Raw genomic sequence first — 21,967 nt, 5'->3', positions numbered from 1 at the left:
AGCGTGGACAGCACACAGCGGGCCCTGAGCAGCCCCAGCGTGGACAGCACACAGCGGGCCCTGAGCAGCCCCAGCGTGGACAGCACACAGCGGGCCCTGAGCAGCCCCAGCGTGGACAGCACACAGCGGGCCCTGAGTATCTCCAGCGTGGACAGCACACAGCGGGGACAGCACACAGCGGGCCCTGAGCAGCCCCAGTGTGGACAGCACACAGCGCGCCCTGAGCAGCCCCAGCGGGGACAGCACACAGCGGACCCTGAGCAGCCCCAGCGTGGACAGCACACAGCGGGCCCTGAGCAGCCCCAGCGGGGACAGCACACAGCGGGCCCTGAGCAGCCCCAGTGTGGACAGCACACAGCGCGCCCTGAGCAGCCCCAGCGGGGACAGCACACAGCGGGCCCTGAGCAGCCCCAGTGTGGACAGCACACAGCGGGCCCTGAGCAGCCCCAGCGGGGACAGCACACAGCGGGCCCTGAGCAGCCCCAGCGTGGACAGCACACAGCGGGGACAGCACACAGCGGGCCCTGAGCAGCCCCAGCGTGGACAGCACACAGCGGGGACAGCACACAGCGGGCCCTGAGCAGCCCCAGCGTGGACAGCACACAGCGGGCCCTGAGCAGCCCCAGTGTGGACAGCACACAGCGCGCCCTGAGCAGCCCCAGCGTGGATAGCACACAGCGTGGACAGCACACAGCGGGCCCTGAGCAGCCCCAGCGTGGACAGCACACAGCGGGCCCTGAGCAGCCCCAGCGTGGACAGCACACAGCGGGCCCTGAGCAGCCCCAGCGTGGACAGCACACAGCGGGCCCTGAGCAGCCCCAGTGTGGACAGCACACAGCGCGCCCTGAGCAGCCCCAGCGGGGACAGCACACAGCGGGCCCTGAGCAGCCCCAGTGTGGACAGCACACAGCGGGCCCTGAGCAGCCCCAGCGGGGACAGCACACAGCGGGCCCTGAGCAGCCCCAGCGGGGACAGCACACAGCGGGCCCTGAGCAGCCCCAGCGTGGACAGCACACAGCGGGGACAGCACACAGCGGGCCCTGAGCAGCCCCAGCGTGGACAGCACACAGCAGGCCCTGAGCAGCCCCAGTGTGGACAGCACACAGCGTGGACAGCACACAGCGGGCCCTGAGCAGCCCCAGCGTGGACAGCACACAGCGGGCCCTGAGCAGCCCCAGCGTGGACAGCACACAGCGTGGACAGCACACAGCGGGCCCTGAGCAGCCCCAGCGTGGACAGCACACAGCGGGCCCTGAGCAGCCCCAGTGTGGACAGCACACAGCGCGCCCTGAGCAGCCCCAGCGGGGACAGCACACAGCGGGGACAGCACACAGCGGGCCCTGAGCAGCCCCAGCGTGGACAGCACACAGCGTGGACAGCACACAGCGGGCCCTGAGCAGCCCCAGCGTGGACAGCACACAGCGGGCCCTGAGCAGCCCCAGCGGGGACAGCACACAGCGGGCCCTGAGCAGCCCCAGCGTGGACAGCACACAGCGGGGACAGCACACAGTGGGCCCTGAGCAGCCCCAGCGTGGACAGCACACAGCGGGCCCTGAGCAGCCCCAGCGTGGACAGCACACAGCGGGGACAGCACAAGTGGGCCCTGAGCAGCCCCAGCGTGGACAGCACACAGCGGGCCCTGAGCAGCCCCAGCGTGGACAGCACACAGCGGGCCCTGAGCAACCCCCAGCATGGACAGCACACAGTGTGGACAGCACACGGCGGGCCCTGAGCGGCCTCAGCGGGACAGCACACAGCGGGCCCTGAGCGGCCCCAGTGTGGACAAAAATAAACGTTACCTTGCAGTTGTTGAAGGGACCCCGCGCTGGTCACTTCTGTCCTGGGCTGAACAGACCCCGCGCCAGCAGAAAGGACACCACACCGGTCCCGGGCCATCCCGGCTGAAAGGACACCACACCTGCCCACGCCTGTCCCTGTGGTCGCACACCAGGTGTTCATTGTGCTGACAGATTGGGGGAACGTGGAACTGGCCGAAGGGACTCCAGGCCGGCGTTCAACACAACGTCTTAAACTGCTGACCAACTTTTAATTAATTTTTAAACTTTTAATCAACTTTTAAACTTTTTAAACAAGTTGGGATAACTTTTAAAACTCACATTTTAGACTTTTAAATGAAATACTTTCAAACATCTATTATTGACCGACATCCTTGACTTTTTTAACAATTTTTAGAAACTTTTTAAACTGGGGAACCTTTTATAACCTATTACTGATTTACATCTTAAACTTTTCAAAAACTCTTAAAAATTCCCAATTTATTTCAAAAGTTTCGATCAACTTTTAACTTTTAAAATAACTTTGGAAGTCACCTTCCTAAAGCCTGTCCCCCAGCCAAGCCTCGGGCCATCCACCATCAATGGCGCTACTCGGCGCCGAGCTTGCGGCCAACACTTCGCCGGAGGCAATTAGGCTTATAGAGTTGTGCCTGGTCTCCCGTTGTCTTGGACCCCCTTGCCACTGGACCAAGACCTTGCTCAGCTAAGCTCGTGTGGTTGTCAGTGTGCAGCGGCCACCCCACGTTAAAAGTACTCGTGCACAGGCATCTTCCACTCCGTCAGTATGAAGTTCGGGACCTGGAATGTCAGGACCCTCATAGACAATCCCAACAGCAACATGCTGGAAAGCCGCACCGCTGTTGTTGCCCGGTAACTCCGATGTTTTGACATTGACATCGCCGCCCTAAGCGAGACCCGGCGGGCAGGGGAAGGCCAGTTGAAGGAACAGGGTAGAGGGTACACCTTCTGGAAAGGGAAACCAGAGAAAGAACGCCGCCTTCATGGAGTCGGCTTTGCCGTCAAGAATGAGCTGGTCGACCGCCTCAAAGACTCCCCCTGTGGGGTTAACGAACACCTCATGACTCTTCGTATTACCCTATCTCGGAACCAATGTGCCGCAGTCATCAGTGCGTACGCCCCGACACTCGATGCAATGGATGAGTCTAAAGAGGGTTTTTATTCCAACCTCGAGACATCCTTGTCCCTTGTCGCCCATGGGGGACACTTGGTTACTCAACCAGAAAACATCAGGATTGGTTTGATGAAAATGATCAGGAGATCAAAGAACTAATAGATCGCAAGCGCAAAGCATTTCTGAGCCTCAAACAACAACCCAACTTGTTGGCTGCAAAACAACATTACAGACGGCTCAAGGCTCAGGTCCAACAAAAAACCCGGGACCTAAAGAACAGGCGGTGGATGGAGAAAACACAGGAGATACAACAACTGGCCGACAGACACGATATGCAAGGATTCTTTGATGCAGCCAAGGCCATCTACGGTCCAAACTCACAAGGCCCCACCCCACTCCTGGCCAAGAACGGGGAAACACTCATCAAGGACACCGAGGCTGTCGGGGCCCAATGGAAGGAGCACTTTGAAGATCTCCTCAATCGAGACTCTGCCTTTGACTCGAGTGTTGTCGACTCCATCCTGCAGCACGCGACCCGCCACCAACTCCATGAAACTCCAACGTTGCACAAGGTAGGCAAAGCCAAAAAACAGCTCAAGAATAACAAGGCTACGGGTGCGGATGGAATCCCTGCTGAGGCACTAAAATATGGCGGAGAGGCGCTGTTGGCGCAGATACATGACCTCATCTCTCTCATCTGGAGGGAGGAGAGCATGCTGGGAGATCTTAGTGATGCAGTGATTGTGACCATCTTTAAAAAAGGGGGACAAGTCCGACTGCGGCAACTACAGGGGAATCTCCCTGCTATCAGCCACTGGGAAAGTTGTCGCTCGAGTTCTCCTCAACCGTCTTCTCCCTGTCTCAATACAAAGAGCACGAAGAGGCCAAGCACAGGCAGCGGAAGGAGTGTGCGGCAAACCAGCCCCACCGACCCTTTCCCTCGATGAATGTCTGTCCCACCTGTAACAGGGTCTGTGGCTCTCCATATTGGACTGTTCACTCATCAAAGAACTCACTTTGGGAGTGGAAGTAAGTCTTCCTCCATTCTGAGTGACTGCCTACGATGATGATGATATTGTGCACTGACTGTGACCCTGCAGATTGTATATTGTACACTGTGACCCTGCAGATAGTATATTGTGCTCTGTGACCCTGCAGATTGTATATTGTGCACTGTGACCCTGCAGATTGTATATTGTACACTGTGACCCTGCAGATTGTATATTGTGCACTGTGACCCTGCAGATTGTATATTGTGCACTGTGACCCTGCAGATAGAATATTGTGCACTGTGACCCTGCAGATTGTATATTGTGCACTGTGACCCTGCAGATTGTATATTGTGCACTGTGACCCTGCAGATAGTACATTGTACACTGTGCTCCTGCAGATAGTATATTGTGCACTGTGACCCTGCAGATAGTATATTGTGCACTGTGACCCTGCAGATAGTACATTGTACACTGACTGACCCTCAGATAGTACATTATACACTGACTGACCCTGCAGATAGTACATTGTACACTGACTGACCCTGCAGATAGTATATTGTGCACTGACTGACCCTGCAGATAGTACATTGTGCACTGTGACCCTGCAGATAGTACATTGTACACTGACTGACCCTGCAGATAGTACATTGTACACTGACTGACCCTGCAGATAGTACATTGTGCACTGACTGACCCTGCAGATAGTACATTGTGCACTGACTGACCCTGCAGATAGTACATTGTGCACTGACTGATCCTGCAGATTGTGTCGTCTCATTTGCCCCATTTCTACGGTCACCCCCATTCTAGAGTTTTTGTTCATTCCCAGCATTACAACATTTAACAAGTATCTGAATCTGTTCAATAAAATGGATCCCTTCAGCAAAGCTGCTGTCAGCTTGGGGCACTTGGTGACTTACTCTGGGCTGAGGGGCTGGGGAATGAGGCCCCTTGATACACAACCATGTGCTGGTGCTGAAAACCACCTTTCTTGAGTTTGTGGAGTTTAATATGCTTACACATTGTGGATATTAGATATGGGTGCCAGCAAATGCCATGTCTGGGCCACATTATTGAACTATTTCTCACCACGCGGTGCTCTCCCATTGTCTTCCTGGCTCCCCTGGAAGTCCTGAATCTAGGTGAGGAGCTTGTCCGATGGTGGGTGCCAAGGGGCTGTTGTCCATGTGCCGGCCTGGCCGGTTAGGGCTCGGGCCGCATGCAGCATATGGCCACACCTACGTGTTCCCCAGCAGGATTCTGGGTAAAGATCAGGAGCAGCAGCCTGAGAAAATGAGGTTATTGACTAGTGCCAGTGAGAGAGAGAGAGAGGCTGGAGGTAAGGAGGAGAGTGAGATTGGAGGTGGGGCGGGGGAGGAAAGAGAGTGAAGTTGGAGGCGAGAATGGTGGGGGGGTGGGGAAAGAGAGAGAAAGAGTGAGGTTGGGGGGGGAGGAGAAAGAGTGAGGTTGGGGGGGAGGAGAAAGAGTGAGGTTGGGGGGGAGGAGAAAGAGTGAGGTTGGGGGGGAGGAGAAAGAGTGAGGTTGCGGGGGAGGAGAAAGAGTGAGGTTGGGGGGGAGGAGAAAGAGTGAGGTTGGGGGGGAGGAGAAAGAGTGAGGTTGGGGGGGAGGAGAAAGAGTGAGGTTGGGGGGGAGGAGAAAGAGTGAGGTTGGGGGGGAGGAGAAAGAGTGAGGTTGGGGGGGAGGAGAAAGAGTGAGGTTGGGGGGGAGGAGAAAGAGTGAGGTTGGGGGGGAGGAGAAAGAGTGAGGTTGGGGGGGAGGAGAAAGAGTGAGGTTGGGGGGGAGGAGAAAGAGTGAGGTTGGGGGGGAGGAGAAAGAGTGAGGTTGGGGGGGAGGAGAAAGAGTGAGGTTGGGGGGGAGGAGAAAGAGTGAGGTTGGGGGGGAGGAGAAAGAGTGAGGTTGGAGGCGGGGGAGAAAGAGAGTGAGGTTGGAGGCGGGGGGGGGGAAAGAGAGTGAGGTTGGAGGCGGGGGGGGGGAAAGAGAGTGAGGTTGGAGGCGGGGGGGGGGAAAGAGAGTGAGGTTGGAGGCGGGGGGGGGGAAAGAGAGTGAGGTTGGAGGCGGGGGGGGGAAAGAGAGTGAGGTTGGAGGCGGGGGGGGAAAGAGAGTGAGGTTGGAGGCGGGGGGGGGGAAAGAGAGTGAGGTTGGAGGCGGGGGGGGGGAGAGGAGAGAGAGTGAGGTTTAGAAGGGGGGGGGAAAAGAGTGAGGATGGAGGTGGGGAGAACGAGGATGGAGGTGGGGAGGCGGGGACTGTGGGGTGGGGGGTGTGAGGTTGGTGGCGGCGGGGGTGGGGAGAGTGAGGTTGGGGGGGGCGGAGAGAGAGAGTGTGGTTGGGGGCGGGGAGAGTGGGGTAGGGGGAGAGAGTGAGGTTGGGGAGGGGGGAGAAAGTTAGGTTGTGGGGGAGGGCGGGGGAAGAGTGAGGTTGGAGGTGGGGGGGGGCGAAGAGTGAGGTTGGAGTTGGTTGGAGGGGAGGGGGGGGCAAGAGAGTGAGGTTGGGGGGGATGGGGGAGGGGGGAGTGAGGTTGGTGGCGAGGGGGGGGGGGGAAGTGTGAGGTTGGAGGGGAGGGGGGGCAAGAGAGTGAGGTTGGGGGGGATGGGGGAGTGAGGTTGGGGGTGGGGGGGGGGAAGTGTGAGGTTGGGGGGTGGAGGAGTGAGGTTTGGGGGGATGGGGGATGAGGGAGTGAGGTTGGGGGTGGGGGGGGGAAGTGTGAGGTTGGGGGGTGGAGGAGTGAGGTTGGGGGGGATGGGGGATGAGGGAGTGAGGTTGGGGGTGGGGGGGGGGAAGTGTGAGGTTGGGGGGTGGAGGAGTGAGGTTGGGGGGGATGGGGGATGAGGGAGTGAGGTTGGGGGTGGGGGGGGGGGAAGTGTGAGGTTGGGGGGTGGAGGAGTGAGGTTGGGGGGGATGGGGGATGAGGGAGTGAGGTTGGGGGTGGGGGGGGGGAAGTGTGAGGTTGGGGGGGATGGGGGATGAGGGAGTGAGGTTGGGGGTGGGGGGGGGGAAGTGTGAGGTTGGGGGGTGGAGGAGTGAAGTTGGGGGGGATGGGGGATGAGGGAGTGAGGTTGGGGGTGGGGGGGGAAGTGTGAGGTTGGGGGGGTGGAGGAGTGAGGTTGGGGGGGATGGGGGATGAGGGGGTGAGGGGGGGGGGGAAGTGTGAGGTTGGGGGGTGGAGGAGTGAGGTTGGGGGGGATGGGGGATGAGGGGGTGAGGGGGGGGGGAAGTGTGAGGTTGGGGGGTGGAGGAGTGAGGTTGGGGGGGGGGGGGGAAGAGAGTGAGTTTGGAGGTGAGATTGGAGGAGACTATCAGTAAGTATTGTCGGAAACACCGACGAGCCGACCGTGAGTGGAGACAGCCATGAGGTGCTCTGTGGTCACTGAGCTGGCCATACGCACTCGATGGTTACCTGGGCCCTGGAGAATGGAGCACTGCACTAATAGCGGCTGCCGGACACGAGGGGTACGGGATGGAAATACAATCATACAGCCCATTGTGCATGCTGGCTCTTTGAGCTATCCATTAGTCCCACAACCCTGCTCTCTCCCCATAGCCCTGCAAATTTCGCCTTTTCAAGCATTTATCCAATTCCAAATTGGAGGAGAAAGGAATGACTGTAACCGAGTCATCCGAGGCTGTAATCTTCAGCCACGGTTCCTCCAGGTGGGCTTCTCGAATATGTGATGGTGCGTCTCTGCAGTGAACTGCACGGCGGGGCGTGAGTGGCTGAGTGCTCTCCCTCCAGTCTGTTACTTTGTTGTGGGAAGATGCCTCCACCCTGCTCCCTCCATTGGCCTCAATCGTCGGTGTGCCCTATTGCCGGTCGTGGGTCTGTGTCCTGTTGGTTCTGGTCACGTTCTGCTCCTGACTGCTGATCACTGTTTAGAGTTGCTCTTGTGCTAAAACCCAGGAGTGCCTGCAGCCTGGATTTGCCAGGTGAGACCACGGAAGTGATTAAGTGGCCGGGGTTTCACTGTCGGCAGGGTTTGTGGTGGGAAGCTGCTGATGTTCAGTGTAATAGCCGCCTTTCCTTGTTTTCAGCTCTTCAGCTTCCATTAGCAAATGATGCTGGCAGCCGGTCATCTTCATCAGAAACCTCGCCACAACATCACCCGCCCCCCTCACGCCCTCGGCAAATGCTCAGCCTCCCACAGCCTCCGTACCTACTACAGAAGAGCATGGAAAGGTAAGCCAAGACAGTGTCTCACTCTTTCATGTGAAGGAGCAGTCCTTTTTGCCGATTTAAAAGGCAGCTGTGGCACAAATCAAAGGTGGAATCCAATATTACTGTCTCACCCAAGAATACTGCAGAATGTATAATATTTGGCTTATGTGCCACCAGTTGGCCAGCACGGGAGACTGATGGTTGAAGAAAGTTTGATCATTCTTGAGACTCGGCTGTGAGCCGAGAGGCCAAATCTCTGAGAGATTTAGCTATAACAGCATGTCTTCCATGGATTCAGATTACGTAAAGCATCATCATCATCATCATCATAGGCAGTCCCTCGGAATCGAGGAAGACTTGCTTCCACTCTTAACGTGAGTTCTTAGGTGGCTGAACAGTCCAATACGCGAACCACAGACTCTGTCACAGGTGGGACAGATAGTCGTTGAGGGAAGGGGTGGGTGGGACTAGTTTGCCGTAAACTCTTTCCACTGCCTGCGCTTGATTTCTGCATGCTCTCGGCAACGAGACTCGAGGTGCTCAGCGCCCTCCCGGATGCACTTCCTCCACTTAGGGCGGTCTTTGGCCAGGGACTCCCAGGTGTCGGTGGGGATGTTGCACTTTATCAGGGAGGCTTTGAGGATGTCCTTATAACGATTCCTCTGCCCACCTTTGGCTCGTTTGCCGTGCAGGAGTTCCGAGTAGAGCGCTTGCTTTGGGAGTCTCGTGTCTGGCATGCGAACTATGTGGCCTGCCCAGCGGAGCTGATCAAGTGTGGTCAGTGCTTCAATGCTGGGGATGTTGGCCTGGTCGAGGACGCTAACGTTGGTACGTCTGTCCTCCCAGGGGATTTGCAGGATCTTGCGGAGACATCGTTGGTGGTATTTCTCCGACTTGAGGTGTCTACTGTACATGGTCCATGTCTCTGAGCCATACAGGAGGGCAGGTATTACTATAGCCCTGTAAAGCACATGCTCACTGTATCTCTTCCATTTCTCCCCAAAACATGGTACAGTTCTCATCTCCTTCATCCCCTTCTTATTCCCCTCGGTTCCTATCACTGGGATTGTGGTAGCTTTGATCTGACACACTTGCACTTCCTTTCTTTCTTATGCTCCTAGAACAAGAAAGGTCCTTTCAGCCCATCAAGCCCATTGCTTCCCAAGCCCGGGTACGATCTGATCTATCACACTTTCTACTAAAATGTCAGCTATGACTCAGTGGGTAGAGGGTCGATGAGGGCAGTGCGTATGATGTAGTGTATATGGATTTTAGCAAAGCTTTTGATAAGGTCCCACAAGGCAGACTGGTCATAGAAGTAAAAGCCCATGGGATCCAGGGCAAAGTGACAAGTTGGATCCAAAATTGGCTCCGAGGCAGGAAGCAGAGGGTAATGGTCGATTAGTGTTTTTGTGACTGGAAGGCTACATCCAGTGGGGTTCTGCAGGACTTAGTGCTGGATCCCTTGCTTTTTGTGATATACATCAATGATCTAGACTTGAATATAGGGGTATGATTAAGAAGTTTGCAGATGATATTAAACTCGGCTGTGCGGTTGATAAAGAAGAAAGCTGCGGACTGCAGGAAGATATCACACATTCTACTAAAATGTCAGCTATGACTCAGTGGGTAGAACAGTGGCAAATGGAATTTAATCCAGAGAAGTGTGAGGTAATGCATTTGGGGAGGGCTAACAAGGAAAGGGAATACACATTAAATGGTAGGATACTGAGAAGGACAGAGGAACAAATGGACCTTGGAGTGCATGTCCACAGATCCCTGAATGTAGCAGGCCAGGTAGATAAGATGGTTAAAAAGGCATACGGAAAAGGCACAAGGCATACGGAATGCTTGCCTTTATTGGCCGAGACATAGAATACAAGAGCAGGGAAGTTATGCTTAAATTGTATAATAGTCTGGCTAGGTCACAGCTGGAGTACTGCGTGCAGTTCTGGCCAGCGCATTACAGGAAGGACGTGATTGCACTGGAGAGGGTACAGAGGAGATTTACGAGGATGTTGCCGGGAGTGGAGAACCTAAGCGATGAGAACAGATTAGATAGGCTGGGTTTGTTTTCATTGGAACAGAGAAGGCTGAAGGGAGACCTCATTGAGGTGTATAAAATTATGAGGGGCCTGGACATTGTGGACAGAAAGGGCCTATTTACCTTAGCAGACGGGTCAACAACCAGGGATTATAAATTTAAAGTAATTGGTAGAAGGTTTAGAGGGGATTTGAGGGGAAATTTCACCCAGAGGGTGGTGGGGGTCTGGAACTCACTGCCTGAAAGGGTGCCAGAGACAGAACCCTCACCACATTTAACAAGTACTTGGATGTGCACCTGAAGTGCCGTAACCTGCAGGGTTACGGACCTAGAGCTGGAAAGTGGGATTAGGCTGGATAGCCTCTTGTTGGCCAGTGCGGACACGATGGGCTGAAATGGCCGCCTTCCGTGCTGTAAACTCCTATGATTCTATGACTCTCGCCTCTGAGTCAGAAGGCTGTGGGTTCAAGCCCAACTCCAGAGACATGAGCACAAAAGAAATAGGAACAGGAGTAGGCCATTTGACCCATCGAGCCTGCTCCGCCATTTAATAACATCATGCCTGATCTTGGCCTCAATTCCGCTTTCCTGCCCGCTCCCATAACTCTTGATTCCTCTATTGTTCAAAAATCTGTCTATCTCTACCTTAAATATATTCAATGACCCAGCCTCAACAGCTCTCGGGGTAGAGGATTCCAAAGATTCATGACCCTCTGAGAGATTGGTGTGGCCTCACCAATACCCTGTACAGTTGTAGCAAGACTTTCTTGCTTTTATACTCTATCCCCCTTGCAATGAAGGCCAACATTCTGTTTGCCTTCCTAATTACTTGCTGTTTCTGCATTCTAACTTTTTGTGTTTGATGTACAAGGACCCCCTGGTCCCTCTGTACTGTTGCTCTTTGTGGTCCCTCTCTATTTAAATAATAATTTGCTTTTTTATTCTTACTACCAAAGTGGATAACCTCACATTTTCCCACATTATACTCCATCTGCCAAATTTTTGCCCACTCACTTAACCTACCTATATCCCTTTGCAGACTTTTTGTATCCTCCTCATACATTGCTTTCCCACCTATCTTTGTATCATCAGCAAACTTGGCTACATTACACTCGGTCCCTTCATCCAAGTCATTAATATAGATTGTCAATAGTTGAGGACACAGCACCGATCCCTGCGGCACCCCACTAGTCAGTTTGCCAACCTGAAAATGACCCATTTATCCCGACTCTCTGTTTTCTGTTTGTCAGCCAATCCTCTATCCATGTTAATATATTACCTCCAATCCCGTGAAATTTTATCTTGTGCAGTAACCTTTTATGTGGCACCTTATCGAATGCCTTCTGGTAATCCAAATACACCACATCTACTGGTTCCCCTTTATCCACCCTGCTCGTTACATCCTCAAAGAACTCCAGCAAATTTGTCAAACATGATTTCCCTTTCATACAATCAAGCAGAGTCAGCATGGTTTTATTCTTTTCTCAATATCCTGCTCAACTACTTCCTTAATAATGGACTCCAGCATTTTCCCAATGACAGATGTTAGGCTAACTGGTCTATAGTTTCCTACATTCTATCTCCCTTCTTTCTTGAATAGGGATTGAAAACATTTGCGGTTTTCCAATCCGCTGGGACCTCTCCAGGATCCAGGGAATTTTGGTAGATTACAACCAATGCATCCACTATCTCTGCAGATACTTCTTTTAACACCCTAGGATACAGGCCATCAGATCCAGGGGACTTGTTTGCCTTTTGTCCCGTTAGTTTGCAGAGTAGTTTTTCTCTCGTGATTGTTTTAAATTGCCCCCTCCCTATAACCCCTTGATTATCCATTATTATTGAGGTGCTTATAGTGTCTTCTACCGTGAAGACCGATAGAAAATATTTATTCAAAGTCTTTGCCATTTCCCTGTTCCCCATTATTAATTCCCCAGTCTCATCCTCTAAGGGACCAACGTTTACTTCAGCCACTCTTTTCCTTTTTATATACCTGTCAAAGCTCTTACTGTCTGTTTTTCATATTTTTTGCTAGTTTACTCTCTCAATCTAAATAAGAACATAAGAAATAGGAGCAGGTTCCACGGCCCCTTGAACCTGCTCCGCCATTCAATAAGATCATGACTGATCTGATCATGGACTCAGCTCCACTACCCCACCCGCTCCCCATAACCCTTTATCCCCTTATCGTTTAAGAAACTCTCTATTTCAGTCTTAAATTTATTCAGTGTCCCAGCTTCCATAGCTCTCTGAGGCAGCGAATTCCACAGATTTACAACCATCTAAGAGAAGAAATTCCTCCTCATCTCTGTTTTAAATGGGCGGCCCCTTATTCTAAGATTATGCCCTCTAGTTCTAGCCTCCCCCATCAGTGGAAACATCCTTTCTGCATTCACTTTGTCAAGCCCCCTCATAACCTTATACGTTTCGATAAGATCACCTCTCATTCTTCTGAATGCCAATGAATAGTGGCCCACCCGACTCAACCTTTCCTCATAAGTCAACAGCCTCATCCCCGGAATCAATCTAGTGAACCTTCTCTCAACTGCCTCCAAAGCAAGTATATCCTTTCGTAAATATGGAAACCAAAAATACACGCAGTATTCCAGGTGTGGCCTCACCAATACCCTGTATAGCTGTAGCAAGACTTCCCTCCTTTTTATTATCCATCCCCTTTGCAATAAAGGCCAAGATACCATATCTTCTCTCTTTTTTTTCTGAGTCGGCTTTTGCTGGTTTCTAAAAATTTCCCAATCCTCTGGCCTACCACTAATCTTCGCAACATTGAATACCTTTGTTTTCAATTTACTTCCTGAGTTAGCCAAGGATGGTTCATCATAGAAACATAGAAAATTGGTGCAGGAGTAGGCTATTCGGCCCTTCGAGTCTGCATCACCATTCAATAAGATCATGGCTGATCATTCCCTCACTACTCCTTTCCTGCTTTCTTTCCATACCCCTTGATCCCCCTAGCTGTAAGGGCCATATCTAACTCCCTCTTGAATATATCCAATGAGCTGGCATCAACAACTCTCTGCAGCAGGGAATTCCACAGGTTAACAACTCTCTGAGTGAAGAAGTTTCTCCTCATCTCAGTCCTAAATGGCCTATCCCTTACCCTAAGACTGTGTCCCCTGGTTCTGGACTTCCCCAACATCGGGAACATTCTTCCCGCATCTAACTTGTCCAGTCCCGTCAGAATCTTATATGTTTCTATGAGATCCCCTCTCATCTTCAAATGTTTGCCATTGCCTATCCACCATCAATCCTTTAAGTATCATTTGCCAGTCAATTCTAGCCAATTCACACCTCATACCATCGAAGTTACCTTTCCTTAAGTTCAGGAACCTAGTTTCTGAATTAACTGTGTCACTCTCCATCTTAATAAAGAATTCTATCATATTATGGTCACTCTTCCCCAAGGGGCCTCGCACAACAAGATTGCTAATTAGTCCTTTCTCATTTCACATCACCCAGTCTAGGATGGCCAGCTCTTTAGTTGGTTCCTCGATATATTGGTCGAGAAAACCATCCCTAATACACTCCAGGAAATCCTCCTCCACCGCATTGCTACCAGTTTGGTTAGCCCAATCAATATGTAGATTAAAGTCACCCATGACAACTGCTGTACCTTTATTGCACGCATCCCTTATTTCTTGTTTGATGCTGTCCCCAACCTCACTACTACTGTTTGGTGGTCTGTACACAACTCCCACTGGCATTTTCTGCCCTTTGGTATTCCTTGGCTCCAGCCATACCGATTCCACATCATCCAAGCTAATGTCCTTCCTTACTATTGCATTAATTTCCTCTTTAACCAGCAATGCCACCCCGCCTTGGTGGCATTGTTGAGTTCCCAGCCTTGGTCACCCTGGAGCCATGTCTCGGTGATGTCAATTACATCATAACCGTTAACTGCAATCGGCACAGGTAATTCGTCCACCTGATTGCGAATGCGCCTTGCATTGAGGCACAGAGGCTTCAGGCTTGTCTTTCTAACACACTTTGCCCCTTTAGAATTTTGCTGTAATGTGGCCCTTTTTGCTTTTTGCCTTAGGTTTCTCTGCCCTCCACTTTTACTTTTCTTCTTTCTATCTTTTGCTTCTGGTCCCATTCTACTTCCCTCTGTCTCCCTGCATTGGTTCCCATCCCCCTGCCATATTAGATTAACACCTCCCCAACAGCACTAGCAAACACTCCCCCTAGGACATTGGTTCCGGTCCTGCCCAGGTGCAGACCGTCCGGTTTGTACTGGTCCCACCACCCCCAGAACCGGTTCCAATGTCCCAGGAATTTGAATCCCTCCCTTCTGCACCACTCCTCAGGCCACGTATTCATCTGAGCTATCCTGCAATTCCTACTCTGACTGGCACTGGTAGCAATCCTGAGATTACAACTTTTGAGGTCCTACTTTTTAATTTATCTCCTAGTTCCCTAAATTCGTCTTGTAGGACCTCATCCCGTTTTTTTACCTATATCGTTGGTACCTATATGCACCACGACAACTGGCTGTTCACCCACCCTTTTCAGAATGCCCTGCACCCGCTCCGAGACATCCTTGATATTGTGTTCCTAACACAGATGAGGCTGCACACAGGGAGGTTAAACTAACAGTGACCTCAGTCTTTATTAAGGCACTCCAGAGTGAGGAACAGGCCTTGGGGGCCGGCTTATATACAGTGTTCAGTACTTCAGGGGATGAGCTCCCTGATGGCGGAACATGGGAGTGCACGCTTTACAGATACACAACATCGCTCCCTCCCCAAAGTCAAAGTGAAAACTATTTACAAGGTGAGGCGGTCAGGGGCCTTTCTTTCCCTGGTGGACCGCCTCGGTACAAATGTCGGATTGGAAAGCAGCTAATGTAACGCCTCTGTTTAAAAAAGGGGGCAGACAAAAGGCAGGTAACTATAGGCTGGTTAGTTTGACATCTGTAGCTATCATTAAGGAAGAAACAGTGGGACATCTAGATAGGAATAGTACAATCAAGCAGACGCAACATGGATTCATGAAGAGGAAATCATGTGTAACTAATTTACTGAAATTCTTTGAGGATATAACGAGCATGGTGGATAGAGGTGTACCGATGGATGTGGTATATTTAGATTTCCAAAAGGCATTCGATAAGGTGCCACACAAAAGGTTACTGCAGAAGATAAAGGTACGCGGAGTCAGAGGAAATGTATTGGCATGGATCGAGAATTGGCTGGCTAACAGAAAGCAGAGAGTCGGGATAAATGGGTCCTTTTAAGGTTGGAAATCGGTGGTTAGTGGTGTGCCACAGGGATCGGTGCTGGGACCACAACTGTTTACAATATACATAGATGACCTGGAAGAGGGGACAGAGTGTAGTGTAACAAAATTTGCAGATGACACAAAGATTAGTGGGAAAGCGGGTTGTGTAGAGGACACAGAGAGGCTGCAAAGAGATTTAGATAGGTTGAGCGAATGGGCTAAGGTTTGGCAGATGGAATACAATGTCGGAAAATGTGAGGTCATCCACCTTGGGGGAAAAAAAACAGTAAAAGGGAATATTATTTGAATGGGGAGAAATTACAACATGCTGCGGTGCAGAGGGACCTGGAGATCCTTGTGCATGAATCCCAAAAAGTTAGTTTGCAGGTGGAACAGGTAATCAGGAAGGCGAATGGAATGTTGGCCTTCATTACGAGAGGGATGGAGTGCAAAAGCAGGGAGGTCCTGCTGCAACTGTATAGGGTATTGGTGAGGCCGCACCTGGAGTACTGCGTGCAGTTTTGGTCACCTTACTTAAGGAAGGATATACTAGCTTTGGAGGGGGTACAGAGATGATTCACTAGGCTGATTCCGGAGATGAGGGGGTTACCTTATGATGATAGATTGAGTAGACTGGGTCTTTACTCGTTGGAGTTCAGAAGGATGAGGGGGTGATCTTATAGAAACATTTAAAATAATGAAAGGGATAGACAGAATAGAGGCAGAGAGGTTGTTTCCACTGGTCGGGGAGACTAGAACTAGGGGGCACAGCCTCAAAATACGGGGGAGCCAATTTAAAACCGAGTTGAGAAGGAATTTCTTCTCCCCAGAGAGTTGTGAATCTGTGGAATTCTCTGCCCAGGGAAGCAGTTGAGGCTGGCTCATTGAATGTATTCAAATCACAGATCGATAGATTTTTAACCAATAAGGGAATTAAGGGTTACGGGGAGCGGGCGGGTAAGTGGAGCTGAGTCCACGGCCAGATCAGCCATGATCTTGTTGAATGGCGGAGCAGGCTCAAGGGGCTAGATGGCCTACTCCTGTTCCTAATTCTTATGTTCTTATTTTCTTATTAATGTTGGGGAAGTCCAGAACCAGGGGTCACAGTCTAAGGATAAGGGGTAAGCCATTTAGGACCGATATGAGGAGAAACTTCTTCACCCAGAGAGTGGTGAACCTGTGGAATTCTCTACCACAGAAAGTTGTCGAGACCAATTCACGTAATATATTCAGGAAGGAGTTAGATGTAGTCCTTACTACTAGGGGGATCAAGGGGTATGCCGAGAAAGCAGGAATGGGGTACTGAAGTTGCATGTTCAGCCATGAACTCATTGAATGGTGGTGCAGGCTCGAAGGGCCGAATGGCCTACTCCTGCACCTATTTTCTATGTTTCTATGTCTGTTCTGGTGTGTTGGCTGTGCCCTCGCTGAGCTGGCGTGTTGTTGGCCCTGCAGGGCTGCTAGGTGAGCCTGGCCTTGCTGGGCTGTTGGGTGTGATGGGTTCAATTTCCTGGTCCGGTGTGGTGTCATTGATCCTTTGGGTGTGTGTTGTGGGCTCGAAAAAGGTGGTGTCTGCTGTGGGTTGTTCAGGGCAGTCTGTGAACCGCAGCCTCGTTTGGTGCAGGTGCTTTCTGCAAATTTGTCCATTGTCTAGTTTGACTACAAACACCCTACTCCCTTCTTTAGCTATCACCGTGCCCGCGATCTACTTGGGACCATGTCCATAGTTTAGCACATACACAGGGTCATTCAGATCAATTTCTCGTGACACAGTGGCGTGACCATCGTTTACATTTTGTTGCTGCCGTCTGCTCTCTACCTGATCATGCAGGTTGGGGTGAACTAGGGAGAGTCTGGTTTTAAGTGTCCTTTTCATGAGTAGCTCAGCCGGGGGCACCCCTGTGAGCGAGTGGTGTCTCTGCGGTAGCTGAGCAGTACTCGGGTCAGGCGGGTTTGGAGTGAGCCTTCTGTGACTTGTTTAAGGCTCTTTTTGATAGTTTGTACTGCCCGCTGTGCCTGCCCATTGGAGGCTGGTTTCAACGGGGCCGAGGTGACCTGTTTGATCCCATTGCGGGTCATGAATTCTTTAAATTCGGCACTGGTGAAACATGGCCCGTTGTCACTGACCAGTATGTCAGGTAGACCGTGGGTGGCAAACATGGCCCTCAGGCTTTCAATGGTGGCAGTGGCGGTGCTTCCCGACATTATTTCACATTCAATCCATTTTGAAAAAACATTCACCAGGAACATTTTACCGAGAAACGGACCCGCATAGTCGACATGGATCCTCGACCATGAGGACCACAAACTTAGTGGTGCCTCTCTGGGCGCGTTGCTCAACTGAGCACATACGCTGCATTGCCTTACACAGGACTCTAAGTCAGAGTCGATACCGGGCCACCACACGTGGGATCTGGCTATCGCTTTCATCATTACTATACCCGGGTGTATGCTGTGGAGATCCGAGATGAATGTCTCCCTGCCCTTTTTTGGTAGCACTACGCGGTTACCCCACAACAGACAGTCTGCCTGAATGGACAGCTCATCCTTTCGCCGCTGGAACGGCTTGATTAGCTCTTGCATTTCAACGGGGATGCTGGCCCAGCTCCCATGCAGTGCACAGTTTTTTACTTGGGAGAGCAGAGGATCTTGGCTGGTCCAAGTCCTAGTCTGGCGGGCCGTGACAGGTGATTTATCATTTTCAAACGGTTCCATGACCATCACCAATCTGCGGGCTGTGCCACCATCAACAAGTTTGCAGGCTGCGCCATTTCCACCGCCGCGGTGGGCAATAGTAGCCGACTGAGAGCATCCGCATAGTTCTCGGTGCCCGGCCTGTGGCGGATGGTATAGTTATACGCTGATAGCGCGAGCGGCCACCTTTGTATGCGGGCTGAGGCATTAGTATTTATCCCCTTGTTTTCTGCGAACAGGGATGTGAGGGGCTTGTGATCAGTTTCCAGCTCAAATTTGAGGCCAAACAGGTACTGATGCATTTTCTTTACCCCGAACACACACGCTAATGCCGCTTTCTCAATCATGCTGTTGGCCCTCTCGGCCTTAGACAAGCTCCTGGAAGCAAAGGCGACAGGTTGCAATTTCCCCGCAACGTTAGCTTGTTGAAATACACACCCGACTCCGTACGATGATGCGTCACATGCTAGCACAAGTCTTTTACACGGGTTATACAATACAAGCAGCTTGTTGGAGCATAAAATGTTTCTGGCTTTCTCAAAAGCAATTACCTGTTTGTTTTTTTCCCATACCCAATTCTCACCTTTAAGCAGTAACACATGTAGGGGCTCTAAAACGGTGCCTAACCCCTGAAGGAAGTTGCCAAAATAGTTGAGGAGTCCCAGGAACGACCGCAGCTCCATGACGTTCTGTGGCCTGGGCGCGTTCCTGACAGCCTCTGTCTTGGCGTCTGTGGGTCGAATGCTGTCCGCCGCGATCTTTCTCCCCAAAAACTCCGCTTCTGTCATCATGAAGACGCATTTCGACCTGGAGGACCTCCCCCAGGTTTTGTAGGTGCTCGGCTGTGTCCCGACCCGTGACCAGTATGTCGTCCTGAAAGATCACCGTGTGTGGTACCGACTTGAGTAGGCTCTCCATGTTTCTCTGGAAGATCGCTGCAGCCGACCAAATTCCAAACGGGCATCTGTTATAGATGAACAGTCCCTTGAGCATGTTGATGCAGGTGAGGCCCTTCAAAGAGTTCTCTAGCTCCTGCATCATGTAGGCCAAAGTCACGTCGAGCTTGGTGAACGTCTTGCCTCCTGCCAGCGTCGCAAATAGGTCATCTGCCTTAGGTAGTGGGTATTGGTCCTGTAGCGAGAAACGATTAATAGTACTTTATAATCGCCGCAAATCCTGACCGTGCCATCACTTTTGAATACTGGAACAATCGGGCTGGCCCACTCGCTGAATTCCACTGGGGAGATGATACCCTCGGGTTGCAGCTTGTCCAGCTCGATTTCCACCCTCATCATGTGAGGTACCTCTCGCGCCTTGTGGTGAATGGGTCGTGCCTCTGGGACCAAGTGGATCTGTACCTTCGCCCCGGAAAAGTTTCCAATGCCTGGCTCAAAAAGGGAAGGAAATTTGTTAAGAACCTGGGTACACGAGGCCCCATCGACATGTGATAGCGCTCTGATGTCATCCCAGTTCCTGTGGATTTTGCCCAGCCAGCTCCTTCCAAGCAGTGTGGGGCCATCGCCCGGGACAATCCAGAGTGGCAGTTTGTGCACCGTGCCCTCGTAGGTGACCTTGACCATGGCGTTGCCCGGGACAGTGATAAGCTCTTTGGTGTACGTTCTCAGTTTCGTGTGGTTGGGGCTCAGGGCTGGTCTGAATGCCTTGTTGCACCACAGTCTCTCAAGCATCTTTTTACTCATGATGGATTGGCTAGCACCAGTGTCCAGTTCCATGGCTACGGGTAAGCCATTCAATTTTACATTTAGCATTATAGGTGGACATTTCGGCGAAAATGTGTGCACCCCATGTACTTCAGCATCTGCCTCCTCTCTCTGAAGCTCGAAATTGCTTAGATCCACCATGGACCGATCTTCCTCTGCCACGTGGTGGTTAGCAGGTTTTGCAGAGCTTACAGCTCGTTTGCAAGCTTGTTGGAGGTGCCCCATTGTTCCACAGCTCTTGCAAACACATCCTTTGAAGCGGCATGAATAGGCTGAATGGAAGCCTCCACAACGCCAACAAGGTGTGAATTGCCTTGCATTCATCCTTTGTTGTGGACTCTGAGTCATCTGGGTCACCTGAGGCCTGCTGGCAGTTGGAGACTTGTGGTTTCTGCCCTGTACATTTCTGCTCGCAAGCACAGTTCCAGTTAATTTATGAACATTGCTAGCACTTTGTTTGGTGTTATCACTGGTGGACATAAACGCCTGTGCTATCGCAATGGCCTTACTGAGGGTCGGTGTCTCTACAGTCAAAAGTTTTCATAGGATGGTCTCGTGGCCAATGCCCAGGACAAAAAAGTCTCTGAGCATTTGCTCCAGGTAGCCATCAAACTCACATTGTCCTGCAAGACACCTTAGCTCGGCGACGTAGCTCGCCACTTCCTGACCTTCAGATCACTGGCACGTGTAGAACCGATACCTCGCCATCAGCGCGCTCTCCCTCGGGTTAAGATGCTCCCGAACCAGTGTACACAGCTCCTCATACGACTTATCTGTGGGTTTCACCGGAGCCAGAAGCTTCTTCATGAGGCTGTAGGTCGATGCCCTGCAGACTGTGAGGAGGACCGCTCTCCTTTTTGCAGCGCTTCCTTCTCTGTCCAACTCGTTGGCTACAAAGTACTGGTCTAGCAGTTGGACATAGGCTTCCCAGTCCTCACCCTCCGAGAACTTCTCCAGGATGCCCGCAGTTTGCTGCATCTTTGCGTTGGATTCGTATTCTCGTTGCCAGTTATTGTGTTCCTAACACAGTTGAGGCTGCAAACAAGGAGGTTAAAGTAACAGTGACCTCAGTCTTTAATAAGATACTCCAGAGTGAGGAACAGGCCTTAGGGGCTGGCTTGTATACAGTGCTCCCAAAGGGATGCTGGGATCCCTTGGGACTTCAGGGGATGAGCTCCCTGGTGGCAGAACATGGGAGTGCATGCTTTACAGATACACAACACTTGACCCTTGCATCAGGGAGGCAACATACCATTCTGGAGTCTCAGATCTGGCCGCAGAAACGTCTATCTATTCCCCTTACAATAGAATCTCCTACCCCATAGCTCTCCCACTCTTTATCCTGCCCTCCTGTGCAGCAGAGCCATCCACGGTGCCATGAACTTGGCTGCTGCTGCTCTCCCCTGATGAGTCATCCCCCTCAACAGTACCCAAAGCGATGTATCTGTTTTGCAGGGGGATGACCCCTGCACTTCCTTCTCTGAATCTTTCTCACTGGAATATAACTTTGCTGAGAGTTATGAAATATCTCCTTAAATGTCTGCCACTGCTTTTCTACCATCTTACCCTTTAATCTATTTTCCCAGTCCACTTTAGCCAACTCTGTCTTCATACCTTTGTAATTGCCTTTATTTAAGTTTAAGTGTTATTGCCGTATTTTTCTTGCAAGACTCCATTATTTCCTGATTTATACTCCGTCCAACAGTGTATGCCGCCACAAGATCCTACAAATCCCCTGGGAGGACAGACGCACCAACGTTAACGTCCTCGACCAGGTCAACATCTCCAGCATTGAAGCACTGGCCACACTTGATCAGCTCCGCTGGGCAGGCCACATTGTCCACATGCCAGACACGAGACTCCCAAAGCAAGCACTCTACTCGGAACTCCTTCATGGCAAACGAGCCAAAGGTGGACAGAGGAAACGTTACAAGGACACCCTCAAAGCCTCCCTGATAAATTGCAACATCCCCACCGACACCTGGGAGTCCCTAGCCAAAAACCTCTCTAAGTGGAGGAAGTGCATCCGGGAGGGCGCTGAGCACCTCGAGTATCATTGCTGATCTTGCAGAAATCAAGCGCAGGCAGTGTAAAGAACGTGCGGCAAACCTGTCCCACCCACCCTTACCCTCAACGACTATCTGTCCCACCTCTGACTGGGACTGTGGCTCTCGTATTGGA

General features: G+C 51.7%; 1 protein-coding gene across 1 annotated transcript in view; it reads left to right on the top strand.

The window, feature by feature from the left end:
- Positions 1-21,967, top strand: part of map2k7 (mitogen-activated protein kinase kinase 7) — a gene marked incomplete at its 3' end in the record, with an annotated part of 120,472 nt that overhangs the window by 53,345 nt on the left and 45,160 nt on the right. Inside the window, exon 3 of the mRNA XM_070869829.1 lies at positions 7,969-8,113. Coding sequence (XP_070725930.1) covers positions 7,969-8,113 — 145 coding nt within the window. The remainder of the gene's footprint in view (positions 1-7,968; positions 8,114-21,967) is intronic.

The sequence above is a fragment of the Pristiophorus japonicus genome (assembly GCF_044704955.1).
Source record: "Pristiophorus japonicus isolate sPriJap1 chromosome 24 unlocalized genomic scaffold, sPriJap1.hap1 SUPER_24_unloc_1, whole genome shotgun sequence".
Classification (NCBI taxonomy): domain Eukaryota; kingdom Metazoa; phylum Chordata; class Chondrichthyes; family Pristiophoridae; genus Pristiophorus; species Pristiophorus japonicus.
This window is presented reverse-complemented; position numbering and strand designations above follow the sequence as displayed.